This window comes from Diadema antillarum, unplaced genomic scaffold (assembly GCF_040938485.1).
Source record: "Diadema antillarum isolate AM-2024a unplaced genomic scaffold, OU_Dant_1.0 seq00000865_RagTag, whole genome shotgun sequence".
In the NCBI taxonomy this organism is placed as follows: Eukaryota; Metazoa; Echinodermata; class Echinoidea; order Diadematoida; family Diadematidae; genus Diadema; species Diadema antillarum.
Window position 1 is genome coordinate 22,927 of NW_027271734.1, and position 25,398 is coordinate 48,324.

The 25,398-nt window shown below is 37.9% G+C and overlaps 1 protein-coding gene across 1 annotated transcript; it reads right to left on the reverse strand.

Moving 5' to 3' along the window:
- Positions 1-162: 162 nt before the first annotated feature.
- LOC139740606 (nostrin-like) lies at positions 163-24,867 on the reverse strand (the record flags this gene model as incomplete). The annotated part of the gene is made up of 12 exons (XM_071651191.1): positions 163-308; positions 2,054-2,137; positions 2,937-3,219; positions 10,407-10,535; positions 13,528-13,586; positions 17,727-17,832; positions 18,577-18,696; positions 19,123-19,347; positions 19,988-20,098; positions 22,125-22,187; positions 23,999-24,080; positions 24,805-24,867. Coding segments are annotated over 12 exons (1,471 nt in total), but the record flags the coding sequence as incomplete, so codon positions are not given.
- Between the last annotated feature and the right edge of the window lie 531 nt (positions 24,868-25,398).

Consider the following 25,398-nt stretch of genomic DNA (forward strand, 5'->3'; position numbering starts at 1 on the left):
AGCCATACATTCAGATTTTACCGGACACGTGGTTGAGTGTGGGTCAGTAAAAGTCAATGCATGATGACTGACCAATCAGAGTGCAGTGATTCCAAAGCCTATTCTTATTAAAACTAATCACTCACAAGCGACAAAAATGCAAAATCAACATAATCTTTAATTTCAGACTTCGTCGTTGTCAGGCACATCCGTGTTGTCCTCATCGCCTTCCATCTGGGCGTAGCTGGCCGGAAACAGACCAATGCGACCATTCATCTCTCCCTTCCACCAGCCGTCATCTCCCTTGTCAAGCACGTTTATCATATCGCCTGTAATTGAAGTTGTCACAGGATTCCACTCAATTTCTTTTCTTTTGCATGTTGAGATATAGATCAGGGTTATACACAGAAGAAGGCACTAGGGCGCTGTTGCAGAGTGGATAAGACTCCCGAATCCCGATCGGAGGACCCGAGTTCAAATCCCGCCCAGTGCTTACGTCCTTGGACGAGATGCTTTTACCCACCATGTCCCTCTCGACCCAGGTGTTAATGGCTACCTGGCAACGCTAGGGCAATAGCGTTTTTCCACTGCTCTACCTTTTTAAGAGCAGTTGTAACACTAAAGAGATTTTCCTGGATAAATAAGACCTTGTTATCTTTGTTTTTTATTATGATTATGATTATTATGATTATGATTATGATTATGATTATTATCATTATTATTATTATTATTATTATTATTATTATTATTATTATTATCATTATTATTATCATTATTATTATTGTTGTTATTATAGGTTTTCCCATTCATTTTCAAACTTTTTTCATTTAATTTCACAAATTTTTACTTCAATTTCGTCGCTGGATGTCGGGAATAGGTCAATCTTACTTTCAAATTCGTCTTTCGTCGTTCATTTTCAAATAAAGTCCATTTAATTTAGTCATTTGATCTTCACATTCTGCGATCCGCCAGCGGGAGGGATGAATTTGAATGGCGATAAAATTGACGATTTTGAATGCTATGTCTTCGAAAATGTTTGACGAAAAACGAATTACAATGACAATTGACGAAATTGAAGTTAGGATTTGCGTTCCACGTGCTTCTCGGGACGAAATTGAACAATAAATCTTTGAAATTGAATGACAAAAGTGCGAAAATGGATGGGAAAACCTATATTATTATTATTATTAATTATTATTAGTATTATTATTATTATGATTATTATTATCATAATAATAATAATAATAATTATTATTATTATTATCATTATTATAATTATAATTACTATTATTATTATTATTATTATTATTATTATTATTATTATTATTATTATCACCATTATTATTATTATCAAAAAGTGAATAGAAATTTGGGATAAACAGTAAGCATGTTAACGCGAAAAGAGGCGGGAGAAGAAATGCACAGTATACTGAAAAATCCATGTCGGGCGACTTTTTGTTGGCTTTGTATAAATGCAGGTTCACATCACCAAAAAAAAAAAATCCATGTTTGGCACCTTTTTGTTGGTTGTATGATGTATATGGTCACAGTATTATTATAATTACTATTATTATTATTATTATTATTATTATTATTATTATTATTATTATTATTATCACCATTATTATTATTATCAAAAAGTGAATAGAAATTTGGGATAAACAGTAAGCATGTTAACGCGAAAAGAGGCGGGAGAAGAAATACACAGTATACTGAAAAATCCATGTCGGGCGACTTTTTGTTGGCTTTGTAATGCAGGTTCACATCACCAAAAAAAAAAAAAAATCCATGTTTGGCACCTTTTTGTTGGTTGTATGATGCATATGGTCACAGATATCTTTAATCCAAATTTGTAAAGATGACCATTGGGCAACGCCGCAATCATATCGAACGATACACACAGAAATATGCTATTGTGGAAAGTGGAATTGAAAAGACAGAAAACTCACTATCATTCATTTCGCTATCTTAATCTAAAGTGATTCATCTCAAGTCGTTGATTGTTACCACCAAATATTGTATACTGAAATGACTTAGATCATGGTAATGATATATCCTGGAGCGATGGCCTTACCTTCCTTTATGTCCAGGTAATCGTCGTCTGTCGCCTCGAAATCGTAGATGGCGCTACACACTCCTAGCAAATTCTCGTTCCCTACTAATAGTCCGACAGTGGAAGATGAATACATGAAACTTAAATGTATGTTGCTCAGAGACGAGAATAATAAAGTCTTTTGCATATTTATGAATCTGCGTCTTTTTTAGGCAGCGGATTTTTTTTTGCCTCTTTGTTTGTTTGTTTTTTCTCATTTGTTTTACGTCTCATCCTTACATCTCCTTCGACATTCCTGTTGAATTGTAATTCCTGCAGATTATGGATTGGAGCCAATTGCGAATTACCACCAGTGCTTTCGCTACTTTGTGATACTGTAGAAGTCACGGTAGTCATGCCTATTGACCAGGTTAGACGAGCATCGGTTTATGGGAATCGGTGTCTTTTGAAAAACTTTAACCTTCCTTGATGATATTGATAACATAATTATGAAGCTTTTATTCATGCAGGGGCTGTTTCATAAAGCTGCTCGTAAAGTTACGAACAACTTACGAGCAACTGGTGATCAGTTCTTGTGCTGAATTATGGAAATTCTGATAAGTATAGCATATCAGAACTGATCACCAGTCACTCGTAAGTCGTTCGTAACTTTACGAACAGCTTTATGAAACACCCCCCCCCCCCAGGTCTACTTTCGAATTCTTGTATTAATCTACCATAACATACCTCTTCAGGTGCACAGGACTGTCTTTTGGAATAACGTTATATAGGGTACAGATCATCTCATGTACAGTACTTCAAATTTTCGAATCACATGGAAAGTGAATTTCATTGGCCTCTTTATTACAACGCGTTGGTTCATCTCAAATGTTTGATAAACTTGTAAACTGAGAAGCCAACTCACTTGAAGATGCTCCGGAAGCAGCCGCTTCTTCTTCCACCGGCGAAGCTGCGGCAGCTTGCTGAGAGCTCGGGGCCACAGGAGCAGCAGCAGCAGCTTGCTGAGATCTTGGGGCCACGGGAGCAGGGGCCACGGGAACAGGGGCTGCGGGAGCAGGGGCTTTTTCTGCCGCCACGGCTACAGCAGCAGCAGCAGCACGAGGTGATGCCTTGACTACCGTAGCACCGGCGTGACTGGGCTCCGGTGCGTTCGCTCGCGGGTAGTGTAGAGTGCAAATTGTTGAGCCCTAGACAAGTAGTTAAAAATATAGATACATCAAAGTGAAAAAGAGATATTTACCCTCAATTTGACTGATCTACGTTCATAAATGAACTATTTTTCTTTCTCTGATACCTTAAAACGCGAGGATAATCGCTTCAAATGAAGAACTACATGACTGATAAGAAATTTTAAAACATAAACATTCAGGCGATAAATCAGTTACCTGACAGTAAAAGAAAATGGGTACTATTATAATTATGTACGTTTACTGGTACTCATGATAGTCAGAGATAAGCATTCGTTTGACTTGATAATGGTGTCGTCACGACTTACTTCGGTATCACATATCATCGTAGTTATTAATTTGTTAGGGACTCCATATCGCAAATCGCTCCTTCAAGGCGCTGTGTGAAACTCAGCCAAATGAAATAATGTTATTAAATCAGTAAAGTTTCCCTCAAAATTAATCAATTTAGATCATCAAGTTGTTATCCTTCGATTCTCTGGCACGAAGTCACTATCAATCCATTAGGAAGCTTCAGATTTGCGGCGCGTACGTTTGCCTTGGACGTTCTCCTCTCTCTCTCTCTCTCTGCGTCGTGTTGCAAAGTAGCTTTAAGGCCGTGTCACACCTTTCCTTGCAAGCTAAGCGGGTTTGTTGCGAGGAGGGATTTTCCAGCACGCAGGAGAATTTCCGCGGGCGGGCAAGAATGTTTGCGAGATTCGCACCTGTTACATACCTACAAGACGTGCGCTACTTACCTTCTACTTGCGTGTATTCCGTGTGACCTGCGCGAGAGCTTTGAAACCGATCCGTTTTCTTTTACGAGCGACTTACAGGTACTGGAAAGTACCTGCGTTGGAGTTGCCTGCGAGTTGCTGCCGGTAAGGGTCTCCTACTGATGTTCTGCGAGTACCTCTGCGAGCGAAACCCCACGACTCACCCGGAACAAGTTTTGAGCATGCTCAAGGCCTTGTCATAACGTATCTGGGGAAGTTATGCGGCTTGACTTGCGGGGAAATAAATCTACTCTACCCGGAGCTCTCCGCAGTTTGTCCGCGCCTGGCAGTAGCCAAGTTTTGAACATGACCAAAACTTTTTCCGGGTGAGTCACGGAGATGCCCGGAGAGGTCCACGCAGAACGCCAGCAGGAGGCCCTTAGCGACAACACCTCGCAGGCAACTCCCAGGCAGGTACTATGCAGTCCACGTATGCAGCCAAGATAATGACGTTCTGTGGGATTTCTGCCACTCCTGCAGAGGAATTCCTTCACTGAGTTGTCAGCCCCACGCGGCTGACACACAGGTCACACAGTATACCCGCAAGTAAAGCTATATAGGTTTTCCCATTCATTTTCAAACCTTTTTTCATTCAATTTCAAAAATTTTCACTTCAATTTTGTCGCGGTATGTCGGGAATAGGCCTATCTTACTTTCAAATTCGTCTTTCGTCATTCACTTTCAAATAAAGTCCATTCAGTTTAGTCACTTGGCATACATTTTCGTCATTTACAGTTCAAATTCGTCAGTCTCACTCGCAGCACTCAAAAGAGCAGGATCGATTTCGTCTTTTGTCAATCATTTTCGTTAAATTTTCATTCATATTCGTCTCATATCTCTATCCGGTGTGATTTCCCAGTCATTCATGTATTTTTTTTTTCCTGTAACCGTTCACATTTTACATTCAGGAGTCAACATACACACAAGTTCCCCCCCCACACACACACGCACACACAGAAGCACAGATACAGGCACACACACAAGCAATCGAGTACACACTGACACAAACAGACGTACTGTCTCGCATGCGTACGAAAACACTGACAAAACGAATTTGAATGAAAAATTCATGAAATTGTGTGAGCAAAAACGAATTTGATCTTCACATTCTGCGATTCGTCAGCGGGAGGGATGAATTTGAATGACAATTGACGATTCTGAATGCTATTTCTTCGAAAGTGTTTGAAGGTGTTTGAAAGTGTTCGAAAGTGTTTGAAAACGAATGACAATGACAATTGACGAAATTGAAGTTAGGATTTGCGTTCCACGTGCTTCTCGAGACGAAATTGAATAATAAATCTTTGAAATTGAACGACAAATGTTCGAAAATGGATGGGAAAACCTATAGCAAATCGAGTTTGATAAGAGATTTTGCGCATGCTCAGAACAGGTTTTTTTTCTTTCCCTCTGAACGTCCCCGTCGCGAGAATCTAAAGATCCCTGATGTTTCCTTCAAGGCGGACATTCCTAGGAGTGTCCTAGGAATTACTCCGGAAGAGCGCGAAATGCCTCTGAATATGCTAATCGTAGTCGGGCAGCGCGGAAACATCTAGGATAACACCAGGAATGAACGGTGACAATCAGTACGTCTTCCGAACAACAAAACATAGACATGCGGATAATAGCAGGAAAATGGAAAGGTATAAATTTGGCGCTGACTTTGAATTTTCCTCATTTGACTGCTAGCCGTCATGGAGGTCTTACCAGCAGAAATTTGCTTTGCCCTATTGCTTCAAATACCAGCTGTGAGAGATGCTGAGATAGCACTAATAGCTCAGAGGTCAGTGAGGCATCACGGACCTGATACATGGAATGCTTTAACCGACCTTCTACAAACACGAACAATATTGTTAACTCAATATGTTTAGTAAAATAGAGTATATCAATTGATATGAGTTTGTTTATGTTTTGGTCTGAATTTATTAGTATTATTATACTGATAAACTAAAGAATAATCATAATCACCTTGCATCATAAAATGACCCCAACAAAAACATTCACCTTACCTATTGTACTCGCACAGCACTCACATCTTCTTTTCTCTCTAAAGCATACTATTGTATTGTAGAAACGTTTGTGTTGCTTCTTTGTCATATGGTTATGTTTGGCTTAAATTTGTCACATTTATGTAATTTAATTTTGATTTGATTTGATTTGATTTGATTTGATTTGAGAAGCAAAATAAATACGAACGAACGAACGTGCACTGGCCCTGGTCCCTTTAGGATGGTCATTATCAAACAAGTTTAATAATTTTCAATCATAGTAGTATATAAAAAAATGACCTTGTTCCACTTTTGTGGTGTTTAAGTTGTGCGGTGACATTTAAAGCGAACTAAACAATTTACTATGTATAGATGTAATGGCAACTATAAAAAATCCCTCAAATGAAAATGACTTCTAAAAAGAACACAAAAGAAAACAAAAATTTACTCGAAGCGGAGAGTGCAGCTGCTTCCTCTTTTTCCTAGTCACTGTTGGCAAAATATCCACTGCCTTCTGCTTCGCTTCCTTCATTTGGGACTGGAAATGCTGATATTTACCTTTTCCTAATCAGGGGAAGAGAGGTTTAGTTGTGGGGCTTGCATGGGGACCTCGCCTCCCTTATTGGTCTTTTTGCGTTTCATTGTCATGATGCTGCATTGATCTATTTTTTCAACTTTCAAACTCATTTCGATCATGGAACGTGTTGACTCTTTCATGTCTTGATAACAAAGATTAATGTCCGCATTGGCTCCGGACACTTGTATATATAGATCCGCATCGGCTCCTAAAACATAACTGGTGTCTTCCGCTTTCATTCGCAAAGCTTCCCCACACCGCAGGATTATTTCAGGAGCGTCTGCGGAAGGAGCGGAAGGGTTCTGGACAGCCGGGGTGTCCTCAGGACATCGTCAGGACAAGTTGCCGAAGGTGTCAGGAAGTTCATTTCCGCGTCCAAATTTTGATCTCGATCAAAATTTGGACGCGGCAATTTTTCTCTCTCCCGAAGGTGCGGAAATGCCCGGACATGTTTAGGACAGTGAGCGGATACTTTCAGGAACGTGCGACAGGTTGCCGAACGAGTGCGGAATACCAAATTTGCTTTCAGGGTCTTGTCCGCGTCTTGTCCGCACCCTAGTGGACGCCTGGTCTTAAGGACTATTATCCCCCATGGACATCCCCCCCCCCCCCCCCCCCCCCCCCCCGGGCCAAATGCAGGTTAGTGATATAGGATTAGAGTAAAGATTAGGGTTACGGTTTGGGTTTACAGTATATAGGTATAAGTTAAAATTTGGGTATGGGTAATGATTACGTTCAGGATTGGGATTAATAATAATAATAATAAAAGGACATTTATATTGCGCAGCTACTATAATAATATACTCTACTGCGCATTACAAAATGACATGCATACAAGAAATTCAAACAGAAAATACACTACTTCAAGAGATGGCTTTTTAACCTGGCCTTAAACTCATTAATTGTGACTGCTTGTCTTACAAACAAAGGGAGATTATTCCATAATTTTGGTGCAGCGTACAAAAATGCCCTGTCACCAGGAGTAACTTTTGATTTCCCCGATGGATATTTCAATAATGTTTGATCCCGTGAACTCCGAAGATGATAAAATGTTTGAAGTGATGTTTTTAACTCTACAAGTTCCTGTATGTACACTGGTGCTGTACCATGAATGGCTCTATATACAATTAGCAGAGTTTTAAATATGATTCTCTGCTTTACAGGCAACCAATGTAATGCTCGTAGTAATGGACGACAATGAGAAAAACGAGGAGAATTACAAACTAATCTAGCACATGCATTTTGCACCCTTTGTAGTTTACCTAACTGATTATCAGGTAAGCCATAAAATAAACTGTTACAATAATCCAATCTGCTTGTGACAAACGCATGTACTTTCCCGTGTCAAATGCTTCCGAATATGTGCAATATTAAACAAATGATAAAATGAATTTTTACATACTTCAGAGATATGTCTGTCAAAAGCTAGGCGTGAATCAAACCACACTCCCAGATTCCGTGCAGAATCAACAGGATAAATATCAACATCAATCACTTTCAGGCTTTCAGTGCGTAATTTTGAAACTTGCTGTTGAGTGCCACATATTACAAATTCGGTTTTCTTATCATTGAGTAGAAGATTGTTGGATAATAACCATTTGTGAAGATGCACAATACATCGCTCTATAATGGACACAGTATAATTCTCATCTGCTGCAGTAGGTGAAAAAGATATGTACAGCTGTGTATCATCCGCAAAGGTATGACACATTACTTCTGGGAATTTGTGTTGGATTTCATGGAACAACCTACTAGCATACAAAGTAAAAAGAAGGGGACCCAGGCAGGAGCCTTGGGGTACACCCCAGGGTACATCAAACTCCTTGGACATTCTGGAATCGACCTGAACCCTCTGTCTCCTATCATTCAAATAGGACTCAACCATGACAATGCTCTGTCAGTTATTCCAAAATGTGTTTGGAGAATATTCACCGGAATGTCGTGTCTAATTAAATCAAAAGCTGCACTCATGTCCAGTAGAACTAAAAATACCACCTGTTGCTTATTCATTGCTAACAGCAAATCATTCTTCACCTTTAATAGGGCTGTTTCTGTGCTGTGGTTTTGTCTATATGCTGACTGCATCGGTGGTAGTAAATCATTGGTTACAAGATGTTGCTGAATTTGACCTGCTAATTGCAAATTACTAACAGGTCTACAATTTGAAAACTGTAAATCTGCACCGGGCTTTTTCAATAATGGTCTAACTATAGCCAACTTCCAATTCCTGTGAAAGTGTCCACTTGTCAGAGAAAGGTTGATAATTTTTGTAAGAACTGGCAATAAAATATCAATGTTCCTTACAACCAGCTTTGTGGGTATTGGATCCAATATACATGTCTTCTTGTTTAACTTCAGAACCAACTTTTGCACATCATGTGCACATAACGGAGAAAACTGTGACAACTTATTTTGAACTTCTGAATAAGAAGATTGGTTGGGGGATCCATCTATTCTTTTTGACTGAATGTCTTCAAACATTTTCACTACTTTCTGCTCAAAATACATACCCAACTCATTTACAAAATTTTCAGTATCAATGTGTGGTGGTAAATCAACTATGGACTTCTTCATATTTAACAAAGACTTTGCAATATGAAACAACTTTTTCTGATCAGCAGCATTCTCAGTTATACATTCATTATAATAATCTTGTCTAGCACGATTCATTAAAGACAAGGTCATATTCCGTATACTCTTATAATCATCATGATCACACTTGTTGTGGCTCTTCATCCACTTCTTTTCTGCTTTACGTTTCTTTCGTTTCATTTGCCGAATATCTTCATTGAACCAAGGTGTTTTGGGCCTCTCACTCACATATTTTGTTACAAGTGGTGCATGTTTGTCAAGAACAGATGTCAAAGAGTTTTCATATAATGAGACCAATTCATCTAAATCATCACACATGCAAGTACTGAGATCGCTTGCTCTCAAATCATTCTGAAAAGTGTCAAATTTTACGACACATAACTTTCTTTACTTTTACTGATGGTTTTTGTGTTCTCAAATGACACATGACTGACATATGATCGGAAACCAATGAATTAGCCCAAGGCTTTCCAACAACTATGTCATCTGAACTTTACGTTCAGGATTGGGATTAAAGGGACATTCCAGACAATTTTCATAATTCCACATCATGTAGTACATAAATCGACTACTCCATGTATAGATTTGTGGAATTTATTGTGGTTCTTGAGCGGAGAAACAATACTTTGAAAAACCCTGAACAACTTACACTGAACAAGGATGATGACATAGGAGGTTCATATATTTCAGAAATGTAGCAGTGTAATTCCATTACAATACCGCTTGCTTGCGAGTTCACCTGTGAATAAACTATGCATGCCTTCTTCTTTTGTTCTGCTTCCTTGAGCCCAAACTCATGCATGCTTATGGTGACTCTGCCATGTCATCATCCTTGTTCATTGCAATTTGTTCTAAATTTTGAAAATATTTTTATTTTTCATCCCAATTATCATAAATTCTGAAACTCTGTCCTCAGTATTACTAATTTATAGTTGTTCAAATGTAAAAATCTGAAAATCATCCGGAGGTCTCCTTTAACTGTTAGGGTCACGGGAAGGGTCTCGGTTATTTATCCAGGGGTACAGGAAGTTGCCCCGGGAACCTCTGCATAAAGGTTGTTCCATCCAATTCACCACTGATAAGAGAGATGAATTTGTATTGATGGCGTTTCGGAGTTGCTTTTTTGGACTTGTAATTTTGAGCTTTGTATCTTTAGGGCCGAAGGTATAGGTGTCGGAGCTCTTAGCTTATATAGTAATTAGAAGAAAAAAAAGGTTCATAGGGATCCAAATCAGTGTAAAAGAAAACAGTCAGTCTTGCAGGGGTTCTCAAACTCACCTGCTTGTCCCTGTTCACACGGATGTACTCGAACAGTTCACATGCAGGTCGTGGCTGTCCGTTCATCTCAGCCAGAGAACCGAGAATCTTGAATTTGGACGCTGTCAGCATGTTAATGGAGTCATTGATCTATTTTGAACGGAGATAGAGAGACAGAATATAGATTGATAGAGAGAGATAGAGAGAGATGGAATTGCATGGTTGTGGCCATAAGTATCATAACAAATTCAAATCAGAATGATTATTTTTTTCTTATGTACCAATGATGCAGATATTGAACTATTGTCTGAAAATTTTCATTGGTTTGAAATAATTCAATATACACGCTACTTTGAATTCTGCAGTTGGGGAGACCAAAAGTCAAAGTTTGAATCAACTTGATATAAAGGGGTTTACAAAAACCGACAACAACAACAACCAAAGAAAACTCTTACATACCGGGTTATATTGCACCACATAATTTTAAGTGTGGCATTTTTTTTTTGGCACTATAACCTGATAGTGAAGTAAAAAAAAAAAAGACCTTATATTTGAGTAAAGTGAAACGTCTTTGCATGTCTAGGGACAGGGCTCTCTTGATCAGTTGATCGTCAAATCTGAATTTCCTTATGTAAATACTAAAAAAAAAGTAAGCTTCCCCTAAAATGAATCCCTGTAACTTCTAAATCAGGAACCTTTGAGGAAATCTAAACACAGGGGCAAGTAGCGGAACTTTCAAGCTACCTATCATATGGGAAGTCAGTGTATATCGTCGGGTCACGCTTCATTGAGCACGTCTTGAAGGCAAAATGGTCACTTTTTGAAGTTCGCAAGCCTTATTTTGTAACTTTGATTCAAGGATATTGGAACAAATTTCAATTTTCCAACATAAGAAAGCATGCAATGTACAATGTATACATGTGCTTTCTGTCAAACCATAATTATAACTTGTCGGCAAAATTTCACGGCTGAGTGATCACGCGTTATAAATTGTCAAAATGGCGGTTTGGACATGTTTCCCATGGTGCATTGTTCCAACAGATGGAATTTATGTTTTGTTAAGCTAACAACGACTTTTGCACACAATGTTTTGTCAATTCACGGTTGAATGAGCACTATAAAAGAAACAAAAAAATCATATTGAAATTACGCATTAGATAGTGCTTTAATTTTGTGCACTTGAACCAACTGATTGACATTTTTTCTTCCATTGTATTTAAGATCGATGTGCATGTACATTGACCCAGTGACATTCCCTTGAAGGTGTCACGCCTTCAATGAGAACGTGGGACTTCAAAATCCCTTTACCCTATAAATGGACTAAATTCATAAACTACCACTAGGAACGGTTTTGGAGGTAAATGCTTGATTCTTGGTGGTCTCAATTCATGTAGGCCTATCCAGTAACTCACTGTACCATGAACACAAGCTGTCAATACAATAATAAGTGCTACATTTCAGCATTAGTTTTCACAACTATTAAGAACATGCTCTTACAGTACATGTATAGGGAAGCTATTTGAGGAAGCTGTTTGATATTACAGTGTACATCGGCCCTTCCATGACTGAATGACCACGGAAAATAAAATCAAACGGAAATTCACGAAATTGATATTTGATTGCAATAATGCATGAACAAGATGCTTTTCCTTTGTGTTGAATTTTATTATTTTGATTTGTGAATGAAAAGGGGGCATTTTACAAGGTACAGAGTAAAAAGAAATGAAGTACGGAAAATCTGACTACAAAATAGCAATATGCATGCACTGCTTGAAATTCTTTTGAATTGAAATGTGGAGTTAAATGAAATTTCCATTTGATTTTATTTTCTGAGGTCATTCAGTTAAGGTGGAAGGGATGACGTTATATCAAACATCTGCTTTCCTATACATGGACTGTAAGGACATATTCTAAATAGTGGTGAAAACTGATGCTTAAATGTGGAACTAATATTGTTTTGACAGCCTGTGTCCATGCCACAGTGAGTTACTGGATATGCCTACATAAATTGAGGCAACCAAGAAGCAAGAATTTACCTCCAAAACCATTCCTAGTGGCAATTTCAAATCATACAAATTCTTTTGATAGGCACATTTCTTGTGCTTATGGAAGCATAACACAGCAGAATTTTCATTAAAATGAAATTAGACTAATTCCCCATGAATAATTTTGAAGTCTACACAGAACAGGAACTGACTTTAGTCCATTTATAGGGTAAAGGGGTTTTCCAGTCCAACGTGCTCATTGAATCGTGACATCTTAAAGGAAATGTCACCGGATCACTGTACATGTACATCAGTCTTAAGTACAGTGAAAAAAAAAATGTCATTCAGTTTGTTCAAGGGCACAAAAATCAATTTACTGCAAAATTTCAATATGATATTTTGTTTTGTTTTACAATATGCTCATTCAACCGTGAATTAACCACATTGTGTGCAAAAGTCGTTGTTGGCTTTCCAAAACATAAATTCCATTTGTTGGAACAAATTCGTCATGGGAAACATGTCCAAACTGCCATTTTGGCAATTTTCACTCGACCGTGAAATGTTGCCAACAAGTCATGAATATGGTATGACAGGAAGCACATTTATACATTGTACATTGCATGCCTTCTTATGCTGGAAAATTGAAATGTGTTCCAATATCCTTGAATCAAAGTAACAAAATACGGCTTGTGAACTTCAAAAAGTGACCATTTTGCCTTCAAGGCATGCTCACTGAAGCGTAACCCGCCTATACACACAGAATTTCTACATGATAGGTAACTTGGAAGTACAGCTGCTTGCCCCTGTGTTTAAATTTCCTCAAAGGTTCCTGATTCCTAATTTCATAATTACAATTGTAGAACTACGATTTCCAATTACTACACATTTCACAACGACAAATCAGCTAGAGGAGTTCGTAGCTAAGTTTGTCAACTTGCCTTATGCTACATTGATTTCAACAACATTGTTTCTAATCCGTTTGACTCTGATACGTCACTCCCTCAGGTCACATTTCCGCCTTTATTCTTTTCAACATTAAAAGACATCAAAATCTTACGAACTATAATATTCTCTACATGACCGTTATTGTGCTAAAGACATTTGGATAACATTTAAAATCATGATGGTCACTGAACACTGCTAGTTAGCGTACTTACGTCTGGTTTGGGGCTATCCTTTGGCGCCTTTGTGCTGCTCTTGCGGTTAGGTTCGGTCTCTGCAATCGAGATTGTTGGTAGATGAGTTTAATTGCTCTGAATTTCTCAATACAAATGTCCTTTTTAATAAATAAGATGTTACTACGACAACTGTTTGTGAAGAAATTCGGTAATCTAGCTTTCTAAGAAGTAGCGGAAAATGCACATTAGACCTATTAGGCATTTACCAGAATTCTTTTTTTCCATTTCCCATATTTTTTGAATGATTTAGCTTATTTACTAAGTATTCATTTATTTATTCATTCATTCATAATTTACCATTTATTCATTATCCATATATTGATCTATTATTTGATTAATTCACGGAATTTATATGATAATTACAATGTCATAAGTACCAAGAATACCTATTAGGCACTGAATGACCGCCATGTGATTACAAAGGGATTTCAGTTAACGTCATAATGACTAGATTATACAGAATCGCGGTATTCTGCAAAGTGCAGTAATGCTTTTTCAGCATTGCCCCATCTCCCGCATTTTCGTTATTTCAGAATGTTTTTTTTTTTTTGTGTGTGTGTGCTTTTTTTCACCTTGTCATTTGTATATCTATAGATTCCACTTATCACATTAATATTCACATACGTATAGACTGATGTAAATTCTTCTCATTCATCCAGTCGAAGTACAAGATCAAAGATAAGTTGAATCAAGAAACTGGAAATAAACTGACTGTTGCGACGTTTCGCCAATTATCAATTGGCTTCTTCGGGCGAATGAAGCTCCCGATGATGGAATGGCCCTTAAATAGTGCGAGATTGTGCAGAGCGCACTGGACCTTGTCCAGCGCGCGAAAGTCCCTTAGTAGGAAAGTCCCCTCACCACGTGAAAAACAGTCAAGACTTCGTTGAGAAGATTTCACACATCAAACTAGCGGATAACGAAACCTTAGTATCATATGATGTAAGTGCTCTATTTACATCGATTCCCTCATCAGAAGCAGTTAATGTGGTTAGGACATGCCTTAGTCGGGATGACAGCTGGAAGGATCGTACTTCACTTTCCATAGATCAGATTGTTGAAGCGTTAGGGGTTTGTTTAAGTACAACCTAGGTTTCGTTATCCGCAAGTAAACGAAACCTTAAGCCCCAGTCACATAATGCTCTGCGTCCGGCGTTACGTCCAAAAAAGTCATTTTTTTCCGCGGACCCCCGCGGATCCTTTGCCGTCACCAGAAATGTGTACAAAACATGCGGGCAAGAAATGCGGGCGATACGGACAGATACGACCAGATGCGAATACTTGCGTCCACTTGCGGATATTCGTACGAATTGGCACATAATAGTTCTGAACACTTGCGGAGAGTTGCGCATTTTTTCGGATAGTTACGGATAGTTACAGATTGTTATGAATAATTATGGACAATTTGGTTTTCTCTTACGATCCCTGCTAAGTCAGTGTATTATAACAGCAAGGTTATCGCATTTTTGGACTGTGTTACATTGTACACTAGGGAAAACTGAAATTGAATTACGTACAAGTTGTGAACAAATCGTAATCCTTTATAATTTACTTTACAATAATATCAGATATATGAAATTTTGAACTTGAAGTTTGAATTTTGTTTGTGCAACTCAAATATGAATAAACGTCATAAATGTAAAAAATGTATGTGACCGTGCATCACAAAACGAACAAAAAGTCGCACACACTGATTTTGTGTGAGGACTGAAAATAGGTGAAATGGGTCACCCGAGCCGACCTTGACTTGGCTACCCTGGGTAAATAATGCCTTATCATTATCATTATTATTATTATTGTTATCATTATTATTATTATTATTATCATTATTGTTATTATTATTGTTATCAATATTATCAGTATCATTACTATTATTATTATTATTATTATTATCATCATCATTATCATTATCATTATCATCATCATTATCATTATTATCATTATTATAATTATCATTATTATTATTATTATTATTATTATTATTATTATCAATTTCAGTTTAATCTGATAATCCCCTTATTGTTGTTACTTCGGTGGTTTCCATCCTGTTTTTTGTCGCATTCATCGCACAACCAGCACGGCTTGATAAAGATTAAGCGCTTGAATAGACACTGTACTTCAGAGCCTCTTTTCTCAGTTTACACTTTTTTCTGAGTGTGTGCATTGTTTCCAATATTTAGATTAGATTTACGATTTACGAGAGTCCGTTTGACTTGAGTAATGCATCATTTTAAAGCTTAAAGTCTGCTCTTTCAGAACATGCTCCCAACTAAAATGTCATGTGAGGCGACTGTTTGTGTGTTTTGTGGTGCAGGGTCACATATAACGTCACCATACCACAAATAAAATACAATATAGATCGAAAAGTTAAACATTAGAGTAAGAAAACATTACTTGCAGTCATGGAATAGACAAACTGTGGTTACGCTGTCGTTGTTCAGCGATATTCATGACTTACTGGGTTATGTTAAGGAGATATTTATGATAAAGCAATGCTTATTATATCTACAAAAAAAAGACATCAAAACCTTCAAACACCCCTCCCACACCCAAGTACAATCAAGTCATCTCTTGAAGTAATGTAATTTCTGTTTGAATTTCTTATATGCTTGTCATTTTGTAATGCGCAGTAGAGTATATTATTATAGTAGCTGCGCAATATAAATGTCCCTTGTTATTATCATTATTATCATTATTATTATTATTATTATTATTATTATTATTATTATTATTATAAATATTATCATAAAAAAATGTAATACATATTCGATGGAGCGTAAAGTGCATGGGTAAGACTATAGAGAAATACTAAATTCGTTCTCATTTTACATAGTTGCCCCTATCCCACACCTTCCCCGGCCAGAAAAGTCAATAAAATGCTGTCACCCCACCCCCTACCCAAAATATTGGGGGTTTTTTTCGAAAAATATACATTCGAAGAGTACAAAAAAAAAGTTCAGCACCAAGAGTCAACCGATGTCATGAGTATACATGGTATATGGGTGCCACTTAAAATGACCATAAATTGTGGGAGAAATTTCATAATTTGACCATGCAGTTCTGCCTCTCCACCGCTCCGACTGCGTTGTAGCATTCCTTCGGGTAAAGGCGCTGCAGCTTGGCAACAGGAGTAGTGTACCTTCCCACGAGTCTCTGTGTTCCCATGCGAGTGGAAAACGGAAAACGTCGAAGGACGTAATTGTCCGCAACATCCGGAGCTGTCTGTAAATATCCGTAAGCGGACGAAACTGTTGTGATACGCTAACTTGCGGTTAATTTCGGATACTTACGGTGGACGTAAGCAAACGCAAACGGACGGAAGGTAATTTTTTTGCGGATGGTCTACGTCCAAGCCACGGGTAGTAACGTTCAGTTACGGATAGTTACGTTTGGTTACGGTTACTTGCGTAAGTTTGCGTCCGTGGCGTCCCTCTGCGAAATTTTGAACATTTCAAAATTTCGCAGGTTCGGCGACGTCATTTTGCGTTTCTTTACGGATGAGTTACGGGCAGTTACGTCTACATACGTCCCTGCGGATGCCTGCGTCCACGCTGCGTCCCCCTGCGTCCACTCATTCGTATCCATCCGCGGCGGACGTAATCTATCGTAAAGCACTGTGTGACTGGGGCATTAGTATCATATGATGTAAGTGCTCTATTTACATCGATTCCCTCATCAGAAGCAGTTAATGTGGTTAGGACATGCCTTAGTCGGGATGACAGCTGGAAGGATCGTACTTCACTTTCCATAGATCAGATTATTGAAGCGTTAGGGGTTTGTTTAAGTACAACCTAGGTTTCGTTATCCGTAAGTTTGAAGTGTGAAATCTTCTCAACGAAGTCTTGGCTGTTTTTCACGTGGTGAGGGGACTTTCCTACTAAGGGACTTTCGCGCGCTGGACAAGGTCCAGTGCGCTCTGCACAATCTCGCACTATTTAAGGGCCATTCCATCATCGGGAGCTTTATTCGCCCGAAGAAGCCAATTGATAATTGGCGAAACGTCGCAACAGTGAGTTTATTTCCAGTTTCTTGATTCAACTAATCTTTGATCTTTCACATACGTATGTTTTTATATTTCATGTGGAAGGAAAAATGTATTTACAAATTCTGTTAGAGATGGAAAAAAAAAAGAAATGAAATGAAAAAAAGAAATTAAAAAATGAAATCTAAAAATGTACCCTGTCCTTTCCCGACTCTGGCCATTTCAGCATCGATCATCTTGATCTTTCTCGCTACGTATGCCTTGCGTTGCTCCATGCTCATTCCATTGTTTTGCTCTTCCTCCTGCAGAGTGAGAAAACATCTTGTAAATTGGCAGAGTCGTGCAATAAATGTAAAAGAGCGCGTGCACACACACAATCACTCACACAACACACACACACACACACACACACACACACACACACACACACACATACAGCATACACACTGCTACAAAAAATAGGCCAAGTATGAACGCTATAGCCTTCATGGACACTGACGTGCCAAGTATGAAACACAAGTCTCAAACAAACAAACACGCAAGGATAAATTAGATTGAGACATGAACTCTCTTCATGCAATATTCTTCTTCATGAAAAATGCTCCAATGAGGTATCACAAGTATTTCCTTAGAAGATTATTCATTATCTTAAAAAAAAATCATCGTAGCGACGTTGCTATTCTAATAACGCATTCATGAAATGCCCTTTTATTAAAGCCGTTATTATTTATTTCAATTTATGGAATTCGTTAAAATTCAGTTGATCGTCTCTTTTTGTAGTTTGATCATGTAACATACATGACAAAGCCTAAGTGGAGAAGGTTACAGAACTGAATTTAGTATTTTCAGATGCAAATATAGAAGAATATTCTTATTGGTCAAGACAAGTTAGTTGACTCCTCTAAAGATGAGCTGAATGAAAATGCGTAGTCGTATCAAACATTTTAGAAACTATAAGAAATAAATTGATCAAGATAGGAAACTGGGATCGAGTCAAAACCCATTTTTTGATAGAGGAGGTAAAGACAGACCTATTGATCACTCACATAGGAATCCAGGAGCATCTGGTAGGTAGACTGTAAAATCTTGCCCTCTATCTTAGCGATGGCAGTGACGTCAGCACTAGGCACCACTGCCGACAAAGCGCGGTTGATGCTCTCACAACACTGTGTGTAACAACAGGACAAATGCACAACAACAACAAAAAACAAACATCCCAATATGAGACTCATATAGTACAATTTGTAGGCAGTTTGATGAACGTCGAGCTATGTAAATGTGTTTGTCTGTAATGAGGAAGAAAGATTAAAACTGTGTTTCGTGAGACAAGAATATAATTATACGGACGAGTCTACTTTAATCAGAGCGACGAATACATGTATAATAGTTTGATTTCAAAGGAGTTTCATAGAAAATGTTCGTAAAATTCGAAAAATATCTCACATATTGGCAAAGGTTTACAGATACCTTCACCAATATCTCCATCATTGCAAATTATATTCGGCAGAAAAAAAATGCTATCGATCATTGTATCGATCATAATCGTATTATTATCAAACCAAAGGCCTTTATAAAAATACACGTGATTTTACCGTCTGAATCTTTGGTGTCATGTCCCATATGACTTGGATGTATTTGCCCAAGAGCGACTTTTGTTGATCGATGCGTTCGATTTCAAGCTTTTGGAAGGTAGAGGACGCCCCGACGACAGCTAGGTCGTGGTCCTGGCGCGCTTTTTCAGTCATCATCAGCTGTCTGATGTATTCTGTTTCTATCTTGACGACAGTCTCGTCTGCCTTTTCGCTCTTTGATTTCAGCTTAAAGATATAAGTGGAACAAACATGTTCAATATACAACAACGATTCATCTTGCTTGTATTGCAAAGTAGAATTACGAGTGGATGTCACGGCGATTTATATAAATCATCGCATACTGTGTAATAAGAGCTGATAACACTTTCGCACATGTAAGAAAAAATTCAATTAATGCATATCTAAAATTATAGTAATAAAAGTGATATTAACAATATTAGAGATAGTCATGACAATAAATATAACAATTCAATTATTACGTAACGCAAAAGCATTGGAGGAAGGAAGGGAGAGCGCTGGGATTATGGGCAAGACGTATGAAATTGTTACAAAAACAACACAAAACAATCCTATGAAAGACTATCCAGACAAGAAACTGGAAATGCTGATTGTCTATTTTTCTTCTTCAGTTCTGCCTAATTATTTTTGTTTGCTTCCGTAAGACTAGTGCAGACAATGGTGATACCATGTATATTGGAGTTCAAGCATGCGCAGGCTGTATGAAATGAAACAAGCAAACGAACATACACCACCTCTTATTCATCTGATTGAAACCTCCACACCCACACTCACCCCCTCCCCTCCGTGCAAAAAAAAAAAAAAAAAAAAAATGGCGCGATGTGCCTTTATCCACCAGTACACAAACCTTAGCAATCTCCTTGTCCGACAGTGGCTTTCCCTTCGAGTTGTTGGGACTGCTGGCCTGATTGAAGAGGTTCTGAGACTCCTTTGACTTTGCATATACGGCCTTTTTTTTCTGCATAGTTAATGATAGGTATAGGCAGAGATTATGTTAACAGTTAACACCATTTTTTAACCCTTAAAGGGACATTCTAGACGATTTTCAAAAATTCACATCATGTAGTGCGTAAATCAGCAACACCATGTAGATTTGTGGAATTTATTATGGTTCTTGAGCAGAGAAACAATACTTTGAAAAACCTTCAACAAATTATACTGAACAAGAATGATGACATAGGAGGCTCACATATTTTAGAAATGTAGCAGTGTAATTCCATTACAATACTGCTTGCTTGTAAGTTCACCTGCGTATAATCTATGCATGCCTTCTTCTTTTGTTCTGCTTCCTTGAGCCTCAACTCATGCATTCTTATGGTGACTCTGCCATGTCATCATCCTTGTTCATTGTAATTTGTTTTGAATTTTGAAAATATTCTCATTCTTCATCCCAATTATCACACATTTTGAAACTCTGTCCTCTGTATAATTAATCTATAGTTGTTTATATGTAAAAAAAAAAGAAAAAACCCTGAAAAGCATCCGGAGGTCTCCTTTAATGTGACATGGACACTTTTTATAGTGTGTAAAATGAACAGAGTTTGAGGATCAAAGCTCAAAAAAGGGGTTAAATAACTCATGAAGCAGATAGTAGTTATTCTCTTGGTAGGAATATACAGTATGTCCCAAAATAAATTACAACGGGGCCCTCCGCAATGATATCTTTGAAAATAGGGAATCAATCTAAATACAAATTCAGGGTATTAAACTATAACTCATTGCCCACATCTTACAGAAAACCCCACTTGATTTGCTTCAGTGGTCAAAGAGAAATACGGAATTTTGTAGAGGATGTCGGGAATCTCTTCTGTCCAAGTTCTGTCTATTATTCACACACAAGATCATCGAAATGCTAAACTCGGAAGACTCCAATTCATGACATGCTTTACAACAATCCATATTTCTCTGTGACCGCTTAACCAAATCGAATGGGGATTTCTGCAAAATAGAGCTAAAAATGTTATATTTTAAGACCGTTAAGTAGCATTTAAAAATTTTTATCATATTGGGCATTATCAATGCGAAAATCTGATTGTAATTTTTTGAGGGACATACTGCAGTAAGTCGCCCCAAAAATTACAATCAGATTTTCGAATTGATAACACCTGATATGATCAACCTGTCTAAGTGCTACTTCAGGGTCTCAAAATATAACATCTTAGCTCTATTTTGCAGAAAAACCCATTCAATTTGGTTTAGCGATCACAGAGAAATGTGGATTGTTGCAAAGCATGTCATGAGTCTGATTCTTCCAATTTTAGCAATTCAATGCTCTTGTGTGTGAATAATAGACAGAATTTGGACAGAAGAGATTCCCGACATCCTCTACAAAATTCCGTATTTCTCTTTGACCACTGAAGCAAATCGAATTGGGTTTTCTGTAAAATGTGGGCAATGAGTTATAGTTTCATACCCTGAATTTGTATTTAGATTGATTCACTATTTTCAAAGATATCATTGCGGAGGGCCGCGTTGTAATTTATTTTGGGACATACTGTATATTATGTAACTTTGCTAGACCGTGAAGATGCTCACGCAAATGTATATTTTGATTACAGTAAATAATATAGTCTATAGGCCTGTATATCACCAGTTTCAAAGATGAGAAGATGGTAAACTTTTTCTTTGTGATGTTCGCCTTTTCGAAGGTACAGTAAAAAAAAAATTAAAAAAGGTTTGTTATTCCGAAGATTCGTTATTCCGAAACACACGAGTTTCCTATACCTAGATGTTCGCAATTCGAAACTGAAAAAAGTTCGTCATTAAGAAGGTTCATTATTCCGAAAATGAAAAGAAGGTGAGTCCTAATTAACCTTATTTCGTCTTCGGATCAACGAAACTTCGGAATAACGAGCTGTAACCATTCTTGTTCTCATGAATTCAAACCTGTCTAAAAAGAAGAAGAAGAAGATGATGATGATGATAAAGAAGAACAGCAACAGCAAAGGCAACAACAAAACAAAATGAAAACGAAAAAGACTTGCCTTCATGAGTTCTAATCGTGATTTGTTCATCGTCTTGACAGCCTTTTCCACCGGAGATATGAACTAATAAAACAGACAATAGGAATGAAAATACATATTAATCATATTAATGTTATCAATAAGTAGGGAAAAGTTCCAATTTGCGAATATCCTCTTACAGTTAAATCAAACTACGGAGCAAAAACTGGCTATTCCTCCATTTTTCGAGTTCCTATTTTCCAAAATAAATGCAAACAAGGATGTCTACCTGTATACTGACTGCCTTGTCACTAAATTCATTTCTCACATTATGACGCTCTACAACTTACAGGTCGGATCTGTCGAGCCTGTATGTAATGATATAATAATAGTAGTAGCAATAATAATAATAATTCTAATTATAATAATAATGATAATCAAAATAATCATAATAATAATAATGATAATAATAATGATAATAATAGTAGTAGTAATAATAATAATAATAATGATAATTTACAATATTCATATAGAGCATTATCACATTAAATGTTTCTAAATGTTGTCAAATGGACTGTTTATGAGTAAAACAATTATGTTATGTGCTATTGGAATTTCCATGGAAAAAGACCGAATTCAGTGCAGACTAGAACGGCTTGTGCCGAAAGGGTGGGTTGGGTGGTGGCGCGTCGCGTTAATGGGAACACCACCCTTCGTCCAAAGCCCCCCCCCCCCGGTTTTGCCGAAAGGGTGCGTTGGGAGCGTTGGGTCGCGTCGCGTTGACTGGAACCCCACCCTTCGTCCAAAGCCCCCCCCCCCCCCCCCGGTTTTGCCGAAAGGGTGCGTTGGTACTTTTTCTCATGTAATATTAAATGACGAGTTTTGAATTTATATTTAACCTTCAAACAACCATTTCAAAGAGGCTATCGTCCGGATCGGTTTACACTCTATTACCACTTGGTCTACAGCCAGTTGGTCTAATAGACTGTTTAATATCAGTTGGTCTAATAACCAGTTGGTCTAGTCATCATTTTGTCCAATTACTGTTTGGTCTAATTGTTATTTGGTTTAATTACTATTTGGTCTACAGTCAATTCGTCTAATAATAGCCATTTGGTCTATTTTTGGTCTAACACCACTTTATACCATCAAATACCGATTTGGTTTATTATGAGTTGGTCTAATTCCAAGTCTAATCATCCATGGTCTAAAATAAAACCAAATTTGTCCAATATAGATTTGGTGTACACATCATTAATTTCGGTCCATTGCCAAGTTGGTCTAGCCTCTGTCTATCATCATTTAGTCTACACCCATTTAGTCTAACAACCATTGATCTTATTGTCATTTGGTCTAATGGCCAGCCTCCTGGTCTAATCAGGTACCATTTGGTGAAATCATCGTTTCGTCTATATGACCAAATGGGCTATTTTTATTATTTTTTTTTCTTTATGAAACAGGGCCCAGATGTTCATACACATTAAATAAAATAAGGGTAAAGTTTAGGGTCCCTCGCCCCTCCCCCATGGTGCCAGACCAACTGGCTGTAGACCAAGTGGTAATAGAGTGTAAACCGATCCGGACGATAGCCTCTTTGAAATGGTTGTTTGAAGATTAAATATAAATTCAAAACTCGTTACATGAAAAAAAGTACCAACGCACCCTTTCGGCAAAACCGGGGGAGGGGGGGGGGGCGCTTTGGACGAAGGTTGGGGTTCCAGTCAACTCGACGCGACCCAACGCTCCCAACGCACCCTTTCGGCAAAACCGGGGGGGGGGGGGCTTTGGACGAAGGGTGGTGTTCCCATTAACGCGACGCGCCACCACCCAACCCACCCTTTCGGCACAAGCCGACTAGAACTGCCTTTCAGACAAAATAATGACGTATGGTGGCACATCCAGTAAACTTTACTCACCAATTTGTAACTCTTTGCCTGCTGTTCGGCCATCTTTTTCAAAGGTTTCTTTAGGTCCCTCATGATGGTTTCAGCTACAGTTCTATCAAGAAAATTCAAAGTATGAAATGATGCTTTTAGATTTTGTCGGAAAAGAGCTTTAGAGCATATATTTGTTTGTTTATTTGATTGTATTTCTTCATTTTTTTCTCGTATATAAATGCAACACAAAGTCAAACACACAGAGCTACTGAGTAATAGCTGAATCTAACAATAGTACTTGGAAAAAGGTTAAGTGATTGATCTAAATGTACTGCATACTGTAATGTCATGATAGTACCAATAAAGACGAGCATGTGTCAATTTACATGTAGTCAAATGGAAGACTTTCATGTAGCTGTGGTTCAAGGGCAAACCAAGGAAATCGAAATATACAGAAATGCAGAAGCCAATCATCGTAAATTAAAGCTCGATAATGGCCACAGAAATATTGTGTGTCAACAAACTCAAGAGGACAGCTATCTATCTATAGATGATGATAATTACAGTGTTGCACATTTTTGTGCTTTCGTATTTCATACCATAATGGTGAGTATACTCAGTAACCTCTTCAGACGATAGAAGAATTTTCTTTTTAGCAGATATTACTCCGTCATGAGCATGATGAAGTTAAAAGCAATGGGAGAGAAGTTAATAAATATGATAACAACATTGATATCATTAAGGACGAAGCGGATAAAGACAGTTAAAAAATACGGAACCAATCAAAGTTGTTTCGATGGTGATTGCTGGTTCCTTTCCTTTGCTAACTTTTGAGGGAATCTCACTTGTGTATGGTTGCCTCTGCATCGAATTGTCCACACAACACACTCCATGCAGCAGTTAAGGTTCTGGATGAAAGATTTCAAAAATTCACATGAATATATTACTGACAGATGTTTGTCTTTCAGTTATGTCAAATACTATATACGATATGTATTCGGTTACACTTTTTTATATACCGATACTGAAGGCTCGTCTGTTGCGGGGGCGACAATCCTCGACGGAGTTGGCGTCACGGATTGTCGCCCCCGTCACGGATTGTCGTCTGGCGACAATCCGTGACGAGGGCTGGCGGCACGGATTGTCGCCCGCCCTCGAAGCATATTTTGCTGAGTAATATCGTTCTGGACATAGTCACTGAAGTACTAACACATAACTAATTGTTTTTTCCATCAAAACAGAATTCTGAAAATTTCAGACTTATTTTATTATAATCTCGGAATTTTCATGTATAAACTAACAACTAATGAATTACCATCTGTTTTTATCCACATGTTCAAAAGGAATCGTTCTATCCACTGTTATCCCACTCGCCAGAGTGACGCCTATCACCTTCCCCGTACTCGCACTATTTTTGCAAAGAAGACAATTATATTTAC